The sequence below is a fragment of the Elephantulus edwardii genome, unplaced genomic scaffold (genome assembly GCF_000299155.1).
Source record: "Elephantulus edwardii isolate Elephantulus edwardi_28Jun2011 unplaced genomic scaffold, EleEdw1.0 scaffold00026, whole genome shotgun sequence".
Classification (NCBI taxonomy): Eukaryota; Metazoa; Chordata; class Mammalia; order Macroscelidea; family Macroscelididae; genus Elephantulus; species Elephantulus edwardii.
Window position 1 is genome coordinate 1,335,787 of NW_006399776.1, and position 21,163 is coordinate 1,356,949.

The window sequence follows — 21,163 nt, forward strand, 5'->3', positions numbered from 1 at the left end:
TTTCTCAGCCCTCGTCCTCCACCCAGGCAGTTGTATTTTGGATTATCCCCCTATCCCCCCTCCCGATCACCCCTCACATCGCAGGTGGAAGGCTGTAGGTCCTAGCTCTGGCTTCCGTCTCACTAGCCTTTTTACTTTCCTTGTCCTGTAAAGTAAAGTACTACTCTAGAAGTAGTTGGTGTCTAAGGTTTGAGAGAAGGGACGAATAGAGGACGCGTCCTAGGAGGCTGGAGGTCCTAGAGGTCCTAGAGTACTCGGGTACGTGGAGGAGGTGAATTCTCTGAAGGGACGAGGCAAGGGAGAACCGTGTCCATGCCCCAGGGCTGCTAAGTATTCTGGAAAGAGGGGTGGGTGGTTGCAGGTCCTCAGTGAGGCCTTTGACAGTTTCACTCTATAAAGAGAAATCGTTGGCTTCTTCTCCCCTGTGCGGGCTACTGTAGGCATCAAAGATAGGGGTGGGGTAGGGTGAAGACTCCTGCGGTGTCCCTTATTCCCTGGACTGCAGGGTCACCATGCTCCGGACAAGGCTAGAGGCTCTGGTGCTCCTGGGAGCTCTGCTGACGGGACCTCTGGATCAAGCAGGTAAGTGTCAGGCTACGCTGGCTTCTGGTGTCAGCCAGTGTACCTGGGAGTGGAAGAAGGGAGAGACGCAGGCAAGCGCTCTTTGAGGCTGAAATATCTTTGGATCGTTGTCTGGCTCAGCCCCACAGCGGTCGGTTGCTCAGTGCCACCTCCTAGGTTGGGTTGGAGACGCTGTACTAGCTCTGAGAGCCTTTACTGGGGGATCTCCGGGGAGCTAGCGCTGACCGGCCACTCTCTGAGCCCACAGGTGGTCAGAACGCCCTCTCCCTGCCCTGGGAAGTACAGCGCTACGACGGCTGGTTCAACAACCTGAGATACCACCAGAGAGGCTCTGCAGGTGCGTCCGGAGACTCCGGGGGGAGGCGCAGACGACTCACAGGGCTAAGGGTGTGACAACTGGCTCGGAAAAGCCGGGAGGGCGCGCATCCTCCGAGCTCCTGCGGCCCGGAGACCCGGCAGAGAAGAGCTCCGAGTAGGAAGGCAGGAGCGAGGGCAGTGAGATTTGGAGAGTCCTAAGGGTACAGAATCGTCTGATGGATCCTCGCCCCTGTCGCCCGCAGGCTCCCGGCTGCAGCGTCTGCTTCCAGCCAATTATGCCGACGGCGTGTACCAGGCTCTGGGGGAGCCGCTGCTCCCCAACCCACGTGGGCTCAGCAACGCCGTGGCTAAGGGGCAGGCCGGAAAGGCATCGCAACGCAATCGCACGGTGCTGGGGGTCTTCTTTGGTGAGGACAAAGACGGGGGAAGAGGAGGGAATCCCTGAGCTCGATCTGGCAATCAGTTCAGCCTCTGGGGAAGAGGGTCTTTGAGAGCGCTCTGCACATCCCCGGAGAACTTCCTGTCCAAGTCATCAAGCCAGCTCCTTCCCTCTTCAGGAGCACCTCCAGGCTGCCTTTTCTCCTTTTACCCTGGCGCATTTGGGATGTTGACAAGGAGATATTTGCTTTCCCAACCTTTTCTCTTACCCCTCACACCAAACCAGGGAGTATTGCGGGACTCCAATTATTGTTATGTATGGAACCGACTCAGCTTACGCTTTAGTGGGCTCTCAGAGACATTAATTCGCACAGGAAGAAACTGACCATCTTACTCCCACAGACCCGCGGGTGGGTTTGAACAAACAGAGTCACGGCCTTTGGGTTAGCCACTCTACTCTGTACGAGCTTCAGAATCCTTGTTGTTGTTGTGTACCATCGCGTCGGCGCCGGACCTGTAAACTGACGGGGGCGGGGTGGGGGGTTCAGAGGCAGTTAATTGCAGGGAAGGAGATTGCTCATCCTTCTGTGGAGCAGCTGGTGGATTCGAACCGCGTGCCTTTGAACTGCAGCGCAGCTTCTTGCCACTAGGCCATTATCAATTCTAATCACAGTAAATAACATGTGATGGATATAGTTGCAAACGGCTTTAATGTAATATTGCTTAGATTGTCTCAATACTGACAGCAAAATTGTTTTGTAAAATCTCTCCATATGGAATTAAAATAGTTAAAATATTTTCAGTAACTGAGCAGAATTTTTTTTATTTTACTCCTTTCCCTTCATTAGGACCTCATGCTCAGAAAAGTATTTATGTAAGTTCACAAATACTACCTTACCACAAGGTTGTAGCTAAAACACTCTGGTGTTCTGACAAAATCGGCGGCTATAAAAACGCCAGGAGCAGTGAAAACAACAGCAAGTGCTTGTAGCACATGTAGGTGCGGTTTCAATCTCTATAATTAAGGAATAATGAAAATTTGGTCCGGAACTGTATTAGATTGTTCAAAAGTAAGTTAACGCAGAGTTTTCGCTTTGTAAATATATGGGTATGTGAAAACTGAGCTTATGAGAAAATGTTTTCATTGTTACACTGTGCCTCATGGCCCTAGTGACCCCTGGGCCAGAGCTTTACTGGACTGGTAGTTGTAACCCAGCAGCTACTATGAGGAAGAAGATATGGAAATCTACTTCCGTTAAAATGCATCTTGGAATCCCTTATCTCCTCTGTCCCATGGCTTGCTATGAGTCAGAATCCTTGGGAATGGAGGTGAAGCTTCCAGCTGATGCAAACAAGGCCTGTCCTTTGTCCCCTTGAGAGGCCGCACGGACATGGTAGTGCAGGGAACACAGCGTTTGTTCACCAGTCTGCACCCCCCACCCCCACCCCCAGGCTATCACTTGCTCTCAGACCTGGTGAGTGTGGACAGACCTGGCTGCCCTGCTGAGTTCCTCAACATCCGCATCCCGCCCGGAGACCCCGTGTTCGATCCCAACAAGCGCGGGGACGTGGTGCTGCCTTTCCAGAGGAGCCGCTGGGACCCTGAGACCGGACAGAGCCCCAGCCACCCCCGGGACCTGGTGAGACCAGGCAGGCGGCGGGCGGGCCGCACGGGGGCAGAGGGGGTCCAGACCCGAAGAGGAGGGCAGCCCCTCCCCCGAGCACCGCCTGGCCTGCGTCTACCTTGGTCCCCCCTCATCCTCTCCCCGCAGATCAACGAGGTGACCGGCTGGCTGGACGGCAGCTCCATCTATGGCTCCTCACACTCCTGGAGTGACGCGCTGCGGAGCTTCTCTGGGGGACAGTTGGCGTCTGGGCGGGACCCCGCCTTCCCTCAGGACGCACAGGAACCCAAAATGATGTGGAATGCTCCCGACCCCGCCACGGGCCAGCGCGGTCCCCAGGGGCTGTATGGTGAGGCCGAGGGGGGGGGGGGGGGCCCTTCACTGGGCACCGGGGCCTCGTCAGAGGCAGTGGATGGGGGTCCGCGGTGTTGGGCGTCCCTGTTCACGCTGTTCCCCATCTCCCCCTGCCCCCCACGTTGGATGCAGCCTTCGGAGCGGAGCAAGGAAACCGTGAGCCCTTCCTGCAGGCGCTGGGGCTGCTGTGGTTCCGCTACCACAACGTGTGGGCGCAGAGGCTGGCCAAGGAGCACCCGCACTGGGGGGACGAGGAGCTGTTCCAGCACGCGCGCAAGAGGGTCATCGCCACCTACCAGGTCTGCTGCACCCCCGCGACCTCTCACTGAGCCCCCAAGTCCTGTCCGCCCTCACAGAGGCTCTGTTGTCTGGCAACCCTCAGCCAGACACATCCATTTGGAGGACATCCCTCACCCCAGGGAGCTAGTGCCTGCTAAAGCCACTGAAAATTTCAAGGAGGCAAAGCATTATTTATACAAAAGACTTTGGTTATGATTTTTATTTAGTTCCTCCAGCAAATCCCACTATCCCTTATCAAATGGCCCACCCAGAGTTCCTTTGGGAACAGGCCTTTGCCCAGCTCCTATCTGTGAAGCCTTTCGCATCACTGTCCTTACTTAACCTTTGTCTCCTTATGGGAGGCTTCCAAGGACTCAGATCCCTCATACCATCATTTTAAAGCTGTCTCTGTGTCTTCTTCCTTACATTTCTCCTCCCCCCTCTTTCTCTGCACCTCAGAACATAGCTCTGTATGAGTGGCTGCCCAGTTTCTTGGACAAAACACCCCCTGAGTATAAAGGTAAGGGAGTGGGCCCACAAGTGTGGTGGATGAGGGTCAAGATCCAGTAGGGGGAAGAGGGCAGGCTGGGGGCTTATAATGTGAAGAAGCGGGTAAACTTACTTTTATTACTTGTACACCCCTTCTGCTCCCAGGATACAACTCTTTCCAGGACCCCAGCATCTCCCCAGAGTTCCTGGCAGCCTCTGAGCAATTCTTCTCCACTATGGTGCCCCCAGGAGTCTACATGAGGTGAGAAAAGTGGCTGATGGTGACCAAATAGGTACAAAGACAGAAGTGAGTAATAAGAGGCCTTGAGGGCCTAGGGCATTTCACAAATCCCCACAGTTTGATGGGAGAGGGCAAGTAGGACTAGGTGTTCTAAAACTGGATTCTGGATAGAGGGTTGGATTTTCATAAGGAAACCATCCCTGCTTTTCTTATGGCTGAGCTTGATTTGCTGAGAGAAGGACTGTCCAGCTGCTGGGTCACCTTCTTCCCCTTTCACCTCCCCACTATGGGCAAAGAGCCCCATCTACCTTTAAAAACCCCCTACATATTGCCAAATCCCTACTTTGTTCTAAGAAGTTTGTTAGCCACCTCTCAATCCTGACCATCCTTCATGAAATCCTCATGCAACTCAATTCTGTTTCAGTTTATTCTCTAAATTCCCTATTTGATTTCTCCATTTCAGAAATGCCAGCTGTCATTTTCAGAAAATCCTGATCAAGGATCTTGACAGTTCACCAGCTCTCAGGGTCTGCAACAGCTTCTGGAGTCGAGAGGTCAGGCTGGGGTCAGGCCCAGGGGAAGATGGATCAAGGGCAGCTTCTTTACACAGGCTGGGAAAGGCAACCAGTCTAGTTCTTGGGTGTTGCTGCTCCAGTTTGGTGAGGAATGAAGAGTGGAAAGTGAACAGATTTTTCTGGGGACTGGAGCTCAAGATAGAAGAGGGGACTGGCCAAGGGCCTTTGTCTGATGTGTCCCAGTAGTCCAGGGTGAGAGCCTAGGCTGTGAGAAGATCTAGGGGCTCAATTTTCCAGAGGGGCTCCAGCACTTACCCAGTGTGGTTTACTTTCAGAACCCCAATCTAAACAGTGCCATGGCAGTGAATCATCTGCTGCTGGGAATGGCTTCCCAGATTTCGGAACTCGAAGATAGGATAGTGGTTGAAGATCTGAGAGGTAAGCACTGAGCTAAAGGGATGAGGCCTAAGGCTGGGAGCCTGGAGACCCTTTTCAATTAGTCAGCAGGCAGAACTAGAGCATCTGCAGTACACACACACACACAGACACACACACACACAGACACACCCACACACACCCACACACACGGAATTAAAACAGCTGTTAGAAGAAAAATGAATGTTAAATGTTTTTGTCCCACTTAATTTACAGTTTATCTTTGGTCTCTACAAACTTTCATCCCATCCTGTATTGGGGTTAGGGGAGTATGTTGTTTTGTGCCATTGAAAGATTCCCATAGCGACCCTCTAGGACTGAGTAGAACGGTCCCTAGGGTTTCCTGTTACATAGTCTTTACAGGACTGTCACCAGATGTTCTCTTCTGTTGAGTTACTGAGGGAGTCACATTTTTGACTCTTCAGTTATCAGCGAACTACTTATTGCCACCAGAGAGGTATTGTTACTGTTGTGTGCCATCAAGTCAGAACCGACCCATAGCTGACCTTCCAGCAGCTTTTCAGAGGCAATAATTGCATGGGAGAAGATTGTCCATCCTTTTTCCTTGGAGCAGCTGGTAGATTTGAACTACACGCCTTCAGCACAGATTCTTACCACTAGCCCACCAGAGCTCCACAAGGGAGATATAGGACAAGGAACTTATTTATTGATAACTAGAATAATCTTGAGTTTCTGAGGAAGAATCTCACCAGGAAAATTATGCCCTGAGTGATGGTAGGCCCCACACCAAGGCTTTCACCAAGATCAACCTGGGCACAGACTCTGTGGAGGAGCTCTGGGGTGGGAACAGTGTCAACAGGCTGATGCAAGGGACCACAGGGTGAAGAAGGAAGGATCAGGAGCCTGGATCCTTAGCCAAGTCCTCTCTTGTCTTTAGATTTCTGGCCTGGCCCTGGCAAGTACTCCCGCACAGACTACGTGGCCAGCAGCATCCAGCGTGGCCGAGATATGGGACTACCCAGCTATAACCAGGCCCTGATGGCCTTGGGCTTAACGACCCCACAGAACTGGAGTAACTTCAATCCCAATGTGGAGCCTCAGGTCAGGAGGAGTAATGGGATAATAACAGCTAAAGCTTTCCTGTGGTGGAGGCTGGTCCAAGTCCTTTACATACCAAACTGCAATCATTTACATGTGGTTATTGGTGTGCACCATTTAGTAGATTTTGACCGATGGTGATCTTGCAGGATAGAGCAGAACTGCCCCATAGGGTTTCCAAGAGTGTAAGTCTTACAGAAGCAGACAATCACATCTTTCTCCCATGGAATGACTGGTGGATTTGAACCGTACTTTTGGTTTGTAGCCAAGCCCTTAACCACTGCACCATCATGCATCATGCCTCCTTTTAATCTACCTAAGAACATATAAAGTAGATGTAAAATCTGAAAAAGCCAGGACCTGTATAAGGCAGAAACCTGTCAGAGAGGAAAAGAGCAAATATTTTGTACTAAAACAAGTGATAGAAATGCAGTAAGACTGCACTTTGTTGAAGGCAGAAAACTTGCTAGACCTGGGGGGAAAGGCAATTTCCAGAGACCCAGCTCTCACAAGCTTCACTGTACTGTTATTATCACTGTTTTAGGGACAAAATAATTGGTAAATCCTAGAGGCAGGATTTAAACTCAGGTCATCAGACTCCGCAGTATGTTTGCAATCACGCCATTGGACTCTTCTTGCAGCGGGGCTCCTGGGTTGGTGTTACTCTCCTTTTGTTGCAGTGTCCTTCCCTATGGGTAGCTTGACCCGGAACCTGCTGATCACCGAGATTAGACAGACTGGGGAGCAGTGGTCACAGGATCTGGTCTTCAGCCTTAACAGGAACAGGGACACAGATTCTCCCACCAGACTTACAACCCCCTTGAGAAGCTGCCTAAGAAGAGGCGATTCCTGCAGGCTTGAGAGCAAGAGGCCCTGCTGGTGTCCTGTGTCTGAGGGATGGGACAACGTGGCTGCTCTCCCCAGTGCTCACCCATTCCCCACTTCCTCTGGTGCCCTAGGTGCTGGAGGCCACAGCTGACCTGTACAACCAGGACCTGTCCAGGCTGGAGCTGCTCCCTGGGGGGCTCCTGGAAAGCCACGGCAACCCAGGACCCCTCTTCACAGCCATTGTCCTCGACCAGTTTGTTCGACTGCGGGATGGTGACCGCTACTGGTTTGAGAACACAGGGAATGGGTAAGGCCTGACTGCCTGAGGTCCCACCTCAGTTTCCACCCCAGCCTGGACCCCAGACCCCAGAGCCTAGAAAGCCCCATGGGCCCTTGATTTTCAGCCTTCTCCAGTGTCTCTTCCCCAACTCCTCTAGGTTTCTTTCTTCATCTAAGTCCATCTAGGCCCCAGGGTCACTGGAAGTTGAATCTCCTTCCTGATATCAACAACTTCTTGCCTTTCTCCAACTTAGGCTGTTTTCTAATGAGGAGATTGCAGAAATCAGAAATACCACACTGCGGGATGTGCTGGTGGCTGTCACCAATGTGGATCCTAGTGCCTTGCAGCCCAATGTGTTTGTCTGGCAAAAAGGTGAGTATTCAGGGAAAACACAAGTTGGCAGTGGCTGGAGGAAAGAGCGAGATGGAGTGGAGTCTTCATGCTGTCCAGGGACTCAGGCTCCAAAGAAGCCTGTCTGTGTAGGGTTAGGGAACCCGCATGAGCTTCTTCAGTAGCCTGTGTCTTGTGGTCAAGCTTGGGTGAATGCTGAGAGGTGAGATACAGAAGGAGAGTTTAAAAAAAATTAATGAAAATGTTTTGTAAGAATACTCAGAGCACACTGCAATCCCAGAGGTACACAGTTCGAATCCACCAGATGCTCTGCCGTAGAAGGAGGGGAAATCTCCTCCTGTACCTGTCAGATCTGATTTGACAGTACACATACGAAAAATAATAAAATAAAAAAAAGAATATTCAGAGCAAAGAATCAACAACATCAACAAATTCTGCATGTACAACTCAGTGATGTTCCTTATATTTTTCAAGTTATATCACTAGAAAGGGGACTTTCTCTATAAAGGTGAACTGGAGTATGGAAGATGACATCTTGGTCCTTTATAAGACATTAGGGAAGTATACTTGTCAAACCAGTAGGATACTTGGATTTTGAGGTCTTCTGGGCCTTCTCCCTCAGGTGAACCATGCCCTCAACCAGAGCAGCTCACAGCCGAAGGTCTGCCCCACTGTGTGTCCATGACGGTGTTGGACTACTTTGAGGGTAGTGGTCCTGGTTTTGGCATCACCATTGTGGTTCTCTGTTTACTTCCACTAGGTGAGTCCTTCCCCCTCACCTCCTATCTCTTCTTTGGCCTCCACATTACCCCACAGCTGGTCCCTGTTCATTATCACCTCCTAACTACTCAGTACTTGGCACCATTTACTTGGCTAAGTACTTGGCCAAGCTCAGAAGGTCTTGGGGAGGGAGGGGAAGCAGCCAAAGACTCAATGGAGCTGCAGGCAAGGGAACCCCTCCCAGGTGACTCCTTCTGATCCCCTTCAGTGAGTCTGCTCATCTCTGGGGTGGTGGCCCATTTCCGGAACCGAGAGCGCAAGAAGCTACAAAAGAGAACCAAAGAAAGTGTGAAGAAGCAAGGAGCCAAAGATGGGATGCCAGGTGAGATGGGGCCGAGGGGAGGAAGGGAGAGAGGAGGAGGATGGCTGGTTTTCGGGGAGAGAGCACCAAACTTCAGACACAAGAAGAAAGCTAGGTTTTGGGGTGCCAGAAGGGACTGGTGACCAGAGGGCGGGATCTGGGGATTTCTAGAGGACCACTCTATTCAATTGTCTTTCCTCCAGCAATGGAGTGGCCAGGTCCCAAGGAGAAGAGTTATCCCATCATCATCCAGCTGCTTCCAGAGAGGTGTCTGCAAGTCCTGGACAGGCGACTCTCTGTGCTCCGAACTATCCTACTGCGGCCCCAGCAGCAAGTCAACCTCATCCTGTCCAACAACCAGGGGTGTCGAACCCTGCTGCTCAAGATCCCCAAGGAGTATGACCTGGTACAGCCTCTCCTGCCTCCCCTGTCTGGGCTGTCGTCATCCACCTCTCCTACCTCACTCCAGCCTCTTTCCCCAAAAGTTCTCTCAGGTTGCCCTGTCCTCCACTTTAGAGATCCCCTGAGAAGGTGATGTTTGGGAGAGCTCCTTTCAAAGGGTTTTGATTCAACCTCACCCACTCTCTTGCCTCCCTGACTGAGACCACTCACCTGGCCCCATCCTGGATGGCTGGAGAGTAGCTTTTCCCTCCTTCCTTCAGCCCAAGTCCTTTGAGGGGAAGCTGAAGCAGAATCTCAGAAGTTCATACACGAGCATTAACGTGATCTTCCTGTCACCTAGGTGCTGCAGTTTAACTTTGAGGAGGAGCGGGCCACCTTTGTGCAGTGTCTGAAGGACTTCTGTGTGCGCTGGGGCCTTGACTTCAATGTGTCGGCAATGAATGAGAAGGAGCTGTTCAAGAAGGCCGTGACCAAGCAGCAGCGGGCTCAAATCCTTGAGATCTTCTTCAGACACCTTTTTGCCCAGGTGCCGTGACCTGTGCCTTGTGTGCACATTGTCCAGCCCAAGATGGGAGGGATCCTGGCCTGGATAAGGCACCATATGGGATGACTACATTTTACCATATAAGCTGGAGACTAACAGCTTGTCTTGAATCTGAGCTTTGCCACTTAGTAGAATAGGACCAAGGAACTCTGGTGGCTTAGTGAATAACATGTGAGGCTACTCACTGAAAGGTTGGTAGTTTGAATCCACCAGCTGCTCCATAGGAGAAAGATGATTTCCTCCCTTAAAGATTTACAGCCTCAGAAACCCTATATAGCAGGAGCTCACGTGACCTGAACAGGCTACATCATCTCTGCTTGTATCGTAGTTTATGAATCTATAAAATGATGGCTAAGTTAGTGACCATCTCGTGGGATTGTTGGAGGATGCAGTAGTTCTGTAGTAGAAGCTTCACCTGGGACTTTGCTTGAAATGCATATTCATGAGCTTCTTCCAAGACATATTGAATCCGTAAATCTTGGGATGACGTCCAGGAATGTGTGTTGTTTTGAAAAAAAAAAAGTTATTTTATATTGGTTTAAATACAAAGGTCGTAATGTTATATACATTGTTTTTCATACAGAACATTTCCCCTTTCCTTTGCCAATTGCTCCCTCCACCCATCAAATTGTGCGACCCTTTGTTTAAGCCTTCTTCCCTCCCCTTCTTGGATGCTCATATATGCTCTACAATAATGGTCCTGTACAGTATTCGTCTTCCCCCTTCCTTGTTATGTACCGTCAAATCGGGTCCGACTGGCACAGGAGGAGATTGCCCCTCTTTCTCCAGCGGAGCATCTGGTAGATTCAGTATTTGTCTTTATGAGACTGAGTTAGTTCACTTAGCATAATTCTCTCCAGTCCCTCTCATGTTAGGTAGTAATTTATAAAATCCTTGCTCCTGCGCGCTATCATTGGGCATTTGAGCTGTTTCTATGTTCTGGCTATGAATGTGTGTTTTAGGAAGCCCTCCCGGGAGTTCTGATGCTGGCTCAAGTCTGAAAAACACTGCTCTGTATAAACTTGTATGTTTGTAAGTTATATGACTTTTAAAAATCCACATAACAGGCAGAGAACAAATAATAAGCACATGGCAGATACCTGGATTGGTCTTTTCCTGCTGGTCCACAATGTCTACTATGTCTTCCCTCCTTAATACGTTCTCTTTGCATTCCCCAATTTTGTCCACACCCTAAATCCTCACTATAGATAGCAGCATCTTCACTTTCAGGTTCATGATTCTTGGGTTCAGGACAAAATGAGTGAGCTGCTAAAGATTTGATTCACCCTTTCTGCAGGAAAGTAGAGGCCCGAGTTTGTTTAAGGACCAAGAGTAGCCACCAGGGTTCGACCTTTCTCATTCGGATTTGTGGAGATGTGAGGAATCACTGAACTGCTTCCAATCCAGCTCTCACCACTTTCTCTCTTCCACTGCTTGAATATAGGTACTAGACATTGACCAGACAGATGCAGGGACTTTGCCCCTGGACTCCTCACAGAAGGTTCGAGAGGCCCTGACGTGTGAGCTGAGCAGAGCTGAGTTTGCTGAGTCTCTTGGCCTCAAGCCACAGGACATGTTTGTGGAGTCCATGTTCTCTCTGGCCGACAAGGATGGCAACGGCTACCTGTCCTTCCGGGAGTTCCTGGACATCCTGGTGGTCTTCATGAAAGGTGAGTGTTATGGGATGGCAGGCTATCCAAAGGACAAAAATGTCTTTTGGCAGGGAACTAGCTACATTCTCCTCTCTGTCCTCAGGGACGCCAGAAGATAAGTCTCGCTTGATGTTTACCATGTACGACCTTGATGAGAATGGCTTCCTCTCCAAGGATGAATTCTTCACCATGATGAGGTATGGAGTGAGCCAGACATGGGACACTGGACTTGTGGTGGCCTAGTACGTAGGAAGTTGCACTGGCAATCCAGAGATGGACAGTTCAAATCCAGCAGCCACTCCACAGGAGAAAAGGGAGCAATCTCCTGCCATGTGATTTTATACTGTCTGAAAACCCACTGACCCTGTGTTTCAGTTATACTTGAGGCTTCCTGTTGTTCTAAGCAGGAAAATAGGTCAGATCTGAGGAGGGTAAATGAAGAGGCAATGTGGCCTTCTGCAGTGAGAGACAGGGGTTTTATACTACAGCCTAGATTCTCAGAGTATCCAGTTTCAAAAATATCTTAGCCAGATGTTGCCTGCAGGAAGTTTATATCAGTATTGTCAAAACTGCAGAACCCACCATCATTTTAAAAATTAAAAAACCCCACCAACACAACCAACAGCAAAGTCTATTAATCCCTTTTGTATGTCTTTGGGTCTTCGTAAACTCTTTTTACAAGGACTGGATGGCACATAACAACAACAATAACAACACTGTGTTTTACATGTGTTTGTTTTGCATAATAAAAGGATGGATGGATGGACAGATGAATGAATCCAGGATGAATGAGGAGAAACCTCTATAGTCCAATCCTTTTTTCTCCTTAATTCTTAAATTATTTGTTTTTGATATTTCAATAAAGGTCAACTTTGAACATCAGGCTTTGTGTTCCTGAAAACAACACTCAGTCACACAACCCACATGAATAGATAGGGTTCCTATCTCTCTTTGTTCTTCGCAGAATCTGCTCTATTCTGCACTGTGCTCGGGACACAGTTGGAAATCAATACATAGTTACTGATGAGGATAAAATGAGATGAGCAAGAACAAAATAATAGTTAATGAAATATGGCAGATCTTTGAAACATTTTTTTTCCATAAACATAATTTGGAACATAAGTTCCATTGTTTTGCATTCTTTTTTAAGTTTTTAAAAATTTTATTATTTTTTGTGTCTATCATCAAATCAGATCTGACTGGTACAGGAGGAGATTGCCCCTCCTTCTCCAGCAGAGCATCTGGTGAATTCAAACTACGTACCTTTGGGATTACAGTGTAGCTTCTTGCCACTAGGCCACCAAAGCTCCCTTCTTTTAAGCATTCTTCAGTGCTATGTTCCTCTTCTTTAGAGTTCAGACGCCCACAGTGGACATGACCTTATGTAGGAGTCAGGACAAAGTTGACTATTGTGAGTCTTGCTTTATTTCATTAGGTTAATTTTTAGAAATGTGATGTACCTGACATGCCCTACAGATTGGGGGTTTTGTTCCCCCTGCTGAGCTTTATAGACTTGCACGATTTGTTTGTTTGTGATCCAAAATGCAGTCCAAGAAGAGGTTAGCCACTGCAGCTGCTACCGGGGCACTGTCACATAGGGTGTGGAGACATTCCTGACTATAGTCCAGGATGTCTGCACCAGGAAGCAGTGGCATTGCAGTTACATCACTTCCCCACTCTTATAGTCTCATAATCCAACCTGACTGTGCAAGTGCGAGTCCAAGGATGGTGTGGGAGCATCAGCAGAAGAGACTGGGCAGAGAACCTGCCTGAAAGAGAGGGAGGGCATACCCTGGACGTGTCCCAATACTTGGTGAACATTTGTCTTGGCAACAGTCTCTCATGTCTGAGGGCTGCTTTCTGCACTTGGTCAAGGTCACTTTCAATTCTCTTCTAGTCCTGGGCTTGTGGCACCCCACCCAGCTTAGTGTCAGATGCAGGCTAGATGAGCACCTTGTCAGTGCCATTTCCTGGGTCACTGGTGACCACATGAAATAACCTGGGGCCTGCCCCACCCTGCACCTGCCTGACCTCACTGGTGACAGGCTACTCTGTCTCTGATCTCCTTCCAGGTCCTTCATCGAGATCTATAACAACTGTCTGACTAAGGACCAGCTGGCCGAGGTGGTGGAGTCCATGTTCCGGGAGTCAGGCTTCCAGGACAAGGAGGAGCTGACATGGGAGGACTTCCACTTCATGCTGCGGGACCACGACAGCGAGCTCCGCTTCACACAGCTCTGCGTCAAAGGTGGAGGTGGAGGTGTGTGAACATGCAAGGAATACTGGGAATCAGGAAAGGATGTGTCATCAAAACGAGAGTACCTGGTGGACAGGACCCAGACCTGATTGTCCTACAAGTCCTCAGGGCCTAGTATAGAACCAGGCATGTGTAATCAGGGGCTCCACAGACAAGTGTATAACTTGTGCACTGCACAAAGCTGTCAACTGAGGGGTCAGAGGTGAACTGAAACCCAGCCAATGACATGCTGCTCATCACACCATGAACACCAGTGTGGGGAGACTCTGCTCAGAAGAAGAGATGCTATATTCCTTATGCAAAGACCATGCCTGGTCTTGTATGGTTACATCTGTCCAGAAGCACTGGCAAGTGTCCTGGGAGTCCTTCTGGAGGTGCAAGGCAAAGGGTTAGTCTGCCACCCTTCTCCACCTCACTGCCCTGGTGGGGAAGCCTGTCCAGCTTCTTGTTCTCCTTTCCAGGTGTTAAAGACGTTTTTAAACAAAAAATTAGTCGAGTCTCATTCATCACCCGGACTCCTCAGAAACGGTGAGCTGGCATGAGGCGTTAGGAGGTCCCCTTGGACAGGCCATCCACCTGCAAATAAATGAGGGACATGGGGCTGATGAATGAGTTCTGGGGGTCAGATATTGGTGCTCTGAAAGCAGACTTAGTGCTAATTGCAGCTGCCTCTCATACCCCATACTGCCTAAGAGCCAACTCTCTCCCTGGCCCTCTATGCCAGAATTACGCTACAACACAGAACAGAGTTTATTCATTGACTCTGCTCTGCTGTGATTTTGTCTCAGCTCCTGCATCAATGGACCAGAGCTCCCTACCTCAGAAGCTCCAGAGCTGGGAGGCCCTGGGCTGAAGAAGAGGTTTGGCAAAAAGTAAGTTTCTGAGATCTCTGGGCCCAGCTACAGATGAGAAGTCTCAGGTCTCAGGGTTTCTGATTGTTACCCACACCTTCTTGCTACACAAGGGACCATCTGTAACTCATGGTGTTTGTCCCTGATCTGATCAGGGGGAGTGATATAGCCAAATGACTCTTGAACTCTGTACACCATCTTTGGGCCAGGGGTCTTGCACTCAGAAGCAACACGAAGGTGGTAGTGAGGGATGTCCTGGCTTCTACCTGCTCTGGGCAGAACAGTGAGGCCTGAGCAGAGAGTGGGGGAGGGAAGGACAGAGTGAACAGGAAGAGGAAGAGATACAGCAATGGAGAGATGGAAAACTGGGTGGCTGAAGGAAGTACATATGAGAGGTGGAGAACTGGGAGGGTGGAAGTCAGACTCACAATGCTTTTCCTCTTTGTTCGAATGACCATCTTGACCCCTGCCAGGCCACCAAGTCTCCTTTAATGGCCTAGCCTTTGGGTGAGGCTGGTGCCCTGACTCCTGCCCACCTGTCTCCCATTGCTGCAGGGCAGCGACGCCTTCTGCTCGACTGTACACGGAAGCGCTGCAGGAGAAGACGCAGCGGGGCTTCCTGGCCCAGAAGCTGCTGCAGTACAAGCGCTTCGTGGAGAACTACCGGCGGCACATGGTGTGCGTCATCGTCTTCTCAGCCATCTGCGCAGGCCTGTTTGCGGAGCGAGCTTACTGTAAGGGTGCCGGGTGGTGGGTGGTGGGGACCGAGGTGGGGTTAGATGTGGCGAGCCCGCAGGTTGCTATTCTTTGCTCGGAGTCCAAGACATGTTGACACCCAGCCCTTGTACCACGCTGACCCACCCCACTCTCTCCACAGATTACTCCTTTACCTCGCCGTCCTCAGGCATTTCACAGACGACTTTTGTGGGCATCATCCTGTCTCGGGGCACGGCGGCCAGCGTCTCCTTCATGTTCTCTTACATCCTACTCACCATGTGCCGTAACCTCATCACCTTCCTGCGGGAGACCTTCCTCAACCGCTACATCCCCTTCGATGCCGCCGTGGACTTCCACCGCTGGATTGCCATGGCTGCTGTTATCTTGGCCAGTATGTGACTCGTGGACATTCCCGACCAAGCTCGTCCAGCTGCCTGGTGTGACTGTGGGGAGATAGTGAGGAGAATGGCGCTGCAGACACCTCCGTCTCCCCTCTATCTGCCGCCTCTCTGGGTTGGAGGTAGAGCTGACTGACCCTGTCTGGCACTTCTAACAGGATCTGTCTCTCCCAGTTTTACACAGTGCTGGCCACGTAGTCAACGTCTACATCTTCTCCGTCAGTCCTCTTAGCCTGCTGTCCTGCATCTTTCCCAGCGTTTTTATCAATGATGGGTCAGTTCTGGGGAAGAATTCTCTTGAGGCAACTGGGAGTGGATTTAACAGGGTAATAAAAAGGAGCAAGATGGCCCTTGGAAGCTCAGCTCCATCCCTGAGCACAGTCTTCCTTGGGAAAGCTGACAGGTGACTCCCTTGCTGCTGGGATGGGAGCAACAGTGATTTGCCAGCAAAGGTCTCTGGGAAATGATGTTGGAGATTCTCCCACACATGGCTTGCCAACTCAGCCCACTAACCATGGGGCAGATATGTAGGGAGAATGTCTCATATGTCCTCGTTGGTGGTAAAGAGCTCAAATGTCAAGATATGTTCAGTCATTCAACAAGTATTGAGCATTTCCTATGGATATTGTGATAAGCATAATGATAAAAATTGCACAAAGCACAGATCCTTGCCTTCGTGGAGCTTACAGAATAATGAATCAAGCATTCAAGGAGACAGAAGTCAACTCCAGTGAGAGAGTTCAGGGGTATACCGGAGGGGAAAGGTGTTGAGAAGGCAGAGGGCAGAATTGCAGGCGGCTGGGTGCTATGTTCTAGGGAAGGATCATTGGCTGTAGGGTGCAGGACATTTCGTGATCTCGGGAACCCCGGCAGTCAAGTCTGGTGGGGGCAGAGTCACATATGGTGGGGCCGTGGTGGAGCCCTTCTTGCTCAGGCCAGAGGCTCAGTGTGCACTTGCCTCCTAGGTCCCAGCTTCCCCAGAAGTTCTACTGGTGGTTCTTCCAGACAGTCCCAGGTAGGGATGACACTGGCTTGCTGGGGAACCTGGGGACCCTGTTTGTTGGAAGACTTCTGCACCCCTCTGGTGATCCATACTTACTGTGGGAGCCTGGGGCTTCCTTTCTAGCCCTCAGGGAAAGTCCCAGTTCTAGCCCCTCTAGCAAACTGTCCTGGTGGCTGAGAGCGACCAAAGAGGACAGGGAGGTGGGTAGAAGGGAGGGAATTGTTTTTTCAGTCCAGGTAGAGATTCTCTCATTGATGCTGTTTTCTTCTCAATCGACCCAGGTTTGACAGGGGTGTTCCTGCTTGTGGTGCTGGCCATCATGTATGTGTTCGCCTCCCACCACTTCCGCCGCCGCAGCTTCCGGGGCTTCTGGCTGACCCACCACCTCTACATCCTGCTCTACATCCTGGTGAGGATTTCTCCTGGCTGTTTGGCCATGGGACAGGGATACATGCTTAAGCTGAGAGGAGAGGCTAACTGGACCAAGCTCCACAATTTCAGCTGTGGCTGAGGTCACGGACTCTGGAGCCTGTGCCAGTCCTATCCCCTCTGTCCAGAGCGTCTGGATAAGGGGGATCATGTAGGGAGGTTTGTGGAAAAGTCTGAGCTGTACTAACTGCTTGTTTCTCCAGCTCATCATCCATGGCAGCTTCGCCCTGATTCAGACGCCCCGTTTCCATCTCTTCTTCCTCGCCCCGGCACTCATCTATGGGGCAGACAAGCTGATGAGCCTGAGCCGGAAGAAGGTGGAGATCAGTGTGATGAAGGCCGAGCTTCTGCCTTCAGGTACCAGGTCAAGCCTGACCCTGGGTGAGAATGAGGTGGGGAGTGCTGGAGGTCTACTTGGGGAGATGCCTCTAACTGCTTTCCTGATGGAAATGCAGCCACTGAAAGGCCTGTGCTTAGCCCCGAGCAAGTGCTTGCAGACGTGGAGCAGTGACTTTGAGGAGAGGTAGCTGAAAGTACAGAGAGGAATTTGAGGATATTAAGGACCACCCCCCCCCCACCTCTGTGACCTGGAGTCCAGAACAGAGAAACATATGTCATTGTTGTTATGGGCAGGAGACCTCATAACTGACCCTCCAGCAGGTTTTCAAAGGCTGTAACTTGTATGGGAGGACACTGCCCATCTTTGTCCTACAGAGCAGCTGGTGAATTTGAACCACTTGGTTTTGGGTTGGCAGGGCAACTTCTTACCATTAGGCCATCAGAGTTTCCAGAGAAACCATCTGATATCTTTATCTTAGCCTTTTCTCAGAATAGCCCACTTCAGAGTTAGACCAGTGCTGGCCAACACAGAGGCTTGTGCCACTATGGAGGGTGGAAGGTCAGTTTAGATGTCTCCTTGGAGCCGTCTTTGACTCATGATGATGCCATGTGTGTCAAGAATAAAACTGTTCCACTGGGTTTTCAAATGCCAAGTGTTCAGCAGTGAGCGGCCAGGCCTTTCTTCCCCTCTGCCTTTGACTGGTTTCAAACCGTCAGTCTTTGGGTTAGCAGCAGAGTGCAGGAATGTTTGCAGGGCTCAGGGACTGGTTAGGTGTCACTGGAGCCTCTAACTTTTAAGACTCCCATTATAAGACAGTAAACCTCATTTAAATGTTATTTCAATCAAGAATGCCTTAAGGACAAAGCTTTAGAGTGGTGTTTGCCTTTTGCACCCTCCAGCACTTGGTAATCTCTTTTATCAACAGATTGTAAGCCTGAGGCTCAGCAGTGATTAGTCAATAAACAGTACACAGTTAAAACTTGATAACAGAAAAAAATGTGTTGTCTTCTATTCCAAGTACATATGACTGAATTTGCATTCATTTTCTACTTACCTCAGTAATCAGAAGTTCCTCTCAAGATAAATTTAGTTGACAAATCAAGCCAATTTAAAGCACATTAGAGAAGTAACATTATAAGAGTTGTGCAGATATGGCCCAAATCACACCCTTAAACCATGAAAGTTTGGTAAACACAGAATGGCCCCGAGGAATCTGTGGGAAGGTTGAAGTCCTGGCACCCACAGGTTGATATCCAGAGCAGAGCTATGGGACCTGGACCCTACAGGGGACAGGAGGCCAGAGAGAAGAAGAGAGCTAGAAAAGAACAAAAAGTTCAGCCTCTGGGTTACCCAGACACAGAGGAGCAGAGCCTTCCTGGCCCCCAGCTGTAGGAACCTCACTTGCTCAGACTGTGGATTCACTTCCTTATGCCTCAGATGGGCAGAGAGGATGGTGTACCTGTCAATCTTCCGGTATCACAAGATACCTCTTTTATCTGTGCCCTTCCCTGTCTGTAACCCCCAGGTGTGACTCACCTACAGTTCCAGAGGCCCCAAAGTTTTGAGTACAAGTCAGGGCAGTGGGTGCGGATCGCTTGCCTGGCCCTGGGGACCACCGAGTACCACCCCTTTACACTCACCTCTGCACCCCATGAGGACACGCTCAGCCTGCACATCCGAGCAGCAGGGCCCTGGACCATTCGTCTCAGGGAGATCTACGCATCCCCGACTGGTGATGACAGAGCCAGATACCCAAAGGTGCCATCCCTGGGAATCCCACTACTGTTCTCTCCCCAGCCTCCTGTCACCCCAAGGCCAGGCTGGAAGAGAGAAGGGTGCCTCAGAAGAGACTGGAAAGCCTCCGTATCCTTCCTCTCCACGTCCCCTCCATTCTGGTGTCAGGACTGGGGCATGGCTGGCACATCTTATCCCTTCCTTCTCTTGACAGCTGTACCTCGATGGACCATTTGGAGAGGGCCACCAGGAGTGGCATCAGTTTGAGGTGTCAGTGCTGGTGGGAGGGGGCATCGGTGTCACCCCCTTTGCCTCCATCCTCAAAGACCTGGTCTTCAAGTCATCCTTGGGCAGCCAAATGCTCTGTAAAAAGGTGAGCGTGCCTCTCCCATTCTTCAAATAATTGAGGATAGGTGGTCTTAGTAACATTAGGGAAGCCTTGCTCCCTCATGGCAGGCCCTCCAAGACCGCTCGTATCCAGTTGTCCTGAGACCAGTGCTCAAGGGCAGGAAGGGGCATAGTTAGAGGGCTTCTGCTGGGATCTCTTCGAAACCGTGCATCAGCCACGTGGGTCCGGCCAGAGGCTTGGAATGTGTGGGTGACGTAGGGTTTCCCAACCTCTCAGCTGAATGTACTTTAGGTAGAAGGACTTTGAGTAGAGCTGGGTCCCAGGCTCAACCCATGCATTCCAGATCTACTTCATCTGGGTGACACGGACCCAGCGGCAGTTCGAGTGGCTGGCTGACATCATCCGGGAGGTGGAGGAGAATGATCGGCAGGACCTGGTGTCAGTGCACATCTACATCACCCAGCTGGCAGAGAAGTTCGACCTCAGGACCACCATGCTGGTATGTCAGGGCCAGCCAGGCAGGTGGGCTGGCCACGGTCTGGGCTGGATGCTGGTCCTGGCTCTGACAAATGGCCCCTTCTCTCCTTCCCCCACAGTACATCTGTGAGCGGCACTTCCAAAAGGTGCTGAACCGCAGTCTGTTCACGGGTCTGCGCTCTATCACCCACTTTGGCCGTCCCCCCTTTGAGCTCTTCTTCAACTCCCTGCAAGAGGTCCACCCCCAGGTCAGCCCTGTTCCTATCCACCCTGGGACTCCTGCCTTTGGGACAGTGGAGGAGGGAGGCTTCAGTGAAGGCCCCATACATAGCTCAAGCAGCTTCCCTAGGGCCTGTGGGTGATCACTCCAGCCAGGCTTGAGAAACTTCTGCCTGGGGAGTGAGTGTCTCAAAGCCTGCAGGATTCTTCTAAGCTCGCCAACCACTTCCCACACCCGGCAGGTGCGAAAGATTGGGGTGTTCAGCTGTGGCCCTCCAGGAATGACCAAGAACGTTGAAAAGGCCTGTCAGCTCCTCAACCAGCAGGACCGGGCCCATTTCATGCACCACTATGAGAACTTCTGAACCTGCCCTCTTTCCAGCCCCTCCTCACCTTCTTCTACAGACCAAAGTTGCCCAGACTCACCAGCAACTCCTCTGTCATGTCTGCCTCGTCCTCCAGCTGGAGAGGCCATCTGTCATTGCCCCTCTGTCCCACATTTCTCTGAGAAGGCAGAGGAAACCCTCTGGTTCAAGCAGTGGCAGTTTGTGGCAGACAAGAGAGGACATTACAGTCCCTGTGACTGCAGAGACGCTCACATGAAGAAGGCAAAGAGATATAATAGCACTTGCCTCTAGTAGGGTCCCAAGCTTCAGTTATACTTCCACAGAATAGTTCTGTATCTTTGGCCTAGTTTTCTTGGCTGAGGCATTTGAGGGAGGGCAAGATGCAGTACTGAACATGAAGAAAAGGCCTAGAGAGAGAATCTCCTTGGAGCTTAGCCTGGAAGCTGTGATTGCTTCGTCCCTGGACAGCCTCACCTCAGCTGGAGGCTTTCTATTTCCAGCTCCAACAAGGAGCAGGCCCCACCCAGCCTACGCTTTCCTGCTTCTAGAGGGTCAGTGACCTAGAAGGTACCAAAGAACAAAGATGCCTCCCCAGCCCTAACATTCCTGGTGCCAACAAGCAGTGCCTG

At 50.7% G+C, this 21,163-nt stretch overlaps 1 protein-coding gene across 1 annotated transcript; it reads left to right on the top strand.

Annotated features, from left to right (window-relative positions):
- The first annotated feature begins 512 nt into the window (after nucleotides 1-512).
- DUOX2 (dual oxidase 2) lies at nucleotides 513-20,552 on the top strand. Its single transcript, XM_006882946.1, has 33 exons — nucleotides 513-582; nucleotides 830-919; nucleotides 1,143-1,307; nucleotides 2,731-2,918; nucleotides 3,051-3,252; nucleotides 3,390-3,556; nucleotides 3,996-4,056; nucleotides 4,191-4,287; nucleotides 4,730-4,820; nucleotides 5,117-5,219; nucleotides 6,115-6,278; nucleotides 7,235-7,410; nucleotides 7,637-7,755; nucleotides 8,357-8,494; nucleotides 8,723-8,836; nucleotides 9,019-9,221; nucleotides 9,558-9,743; nucleotides 11,206-11,431; nucleotides 11,517-11,610; nucleotides 13,486-13,673; nucleotides 14,132-14,198; nucleotides 14,459-14,542; nucleotides 15,077-15,255; nucleotides 15,399-15,629; nucleotides 15,811-15,910; nucleotides 16,602-16,651; nucleotides 16,921-17,048; nucleotides 17,272-17,425; nucleotides 18,934-19,166; nucleotides 19,357-19,515; nucleotides 19,835-19,990; nucleotides 20,088-20,216; nucleotides 20,430-20,552. Exons 1-33 carry the CDS (start codon nucleotides 513-515, stop codon nucleotides 20,550-20,552), a joined length of 4,635 nt encoding a protein of 1,544 aa, XP_006883008.1.
- The last annotated feature ends 611 nt before the right edge of the window (nucleotides 20,553-21,163 follow it).

Bases quoted from the DNA above. Each gene is read 5' to 3' on its own strand.
- DUOX2 (XM_006882946.1), top strand. From the start codon at position 513: ATGCTCCGGACAAGGCTAGAGGCTCTGGTGCTCCTGGGAGCTCTGCTG. The intron at 7,756-8,356 runs GTGAGTATTCAG...CTTCTCCCTCAG, and splicing joins TGTGTTTGTCTGGCAAAAAG to GTGAACCATGCCCTCAACCA. The intron at 15,256-15,398 runs GTAAGGGTGCCG...CTCTCTCCACAG, and splicing joins GTTTGCGGAGCGAGCTTACT to ATTACTCCTTTACCTCGCCG.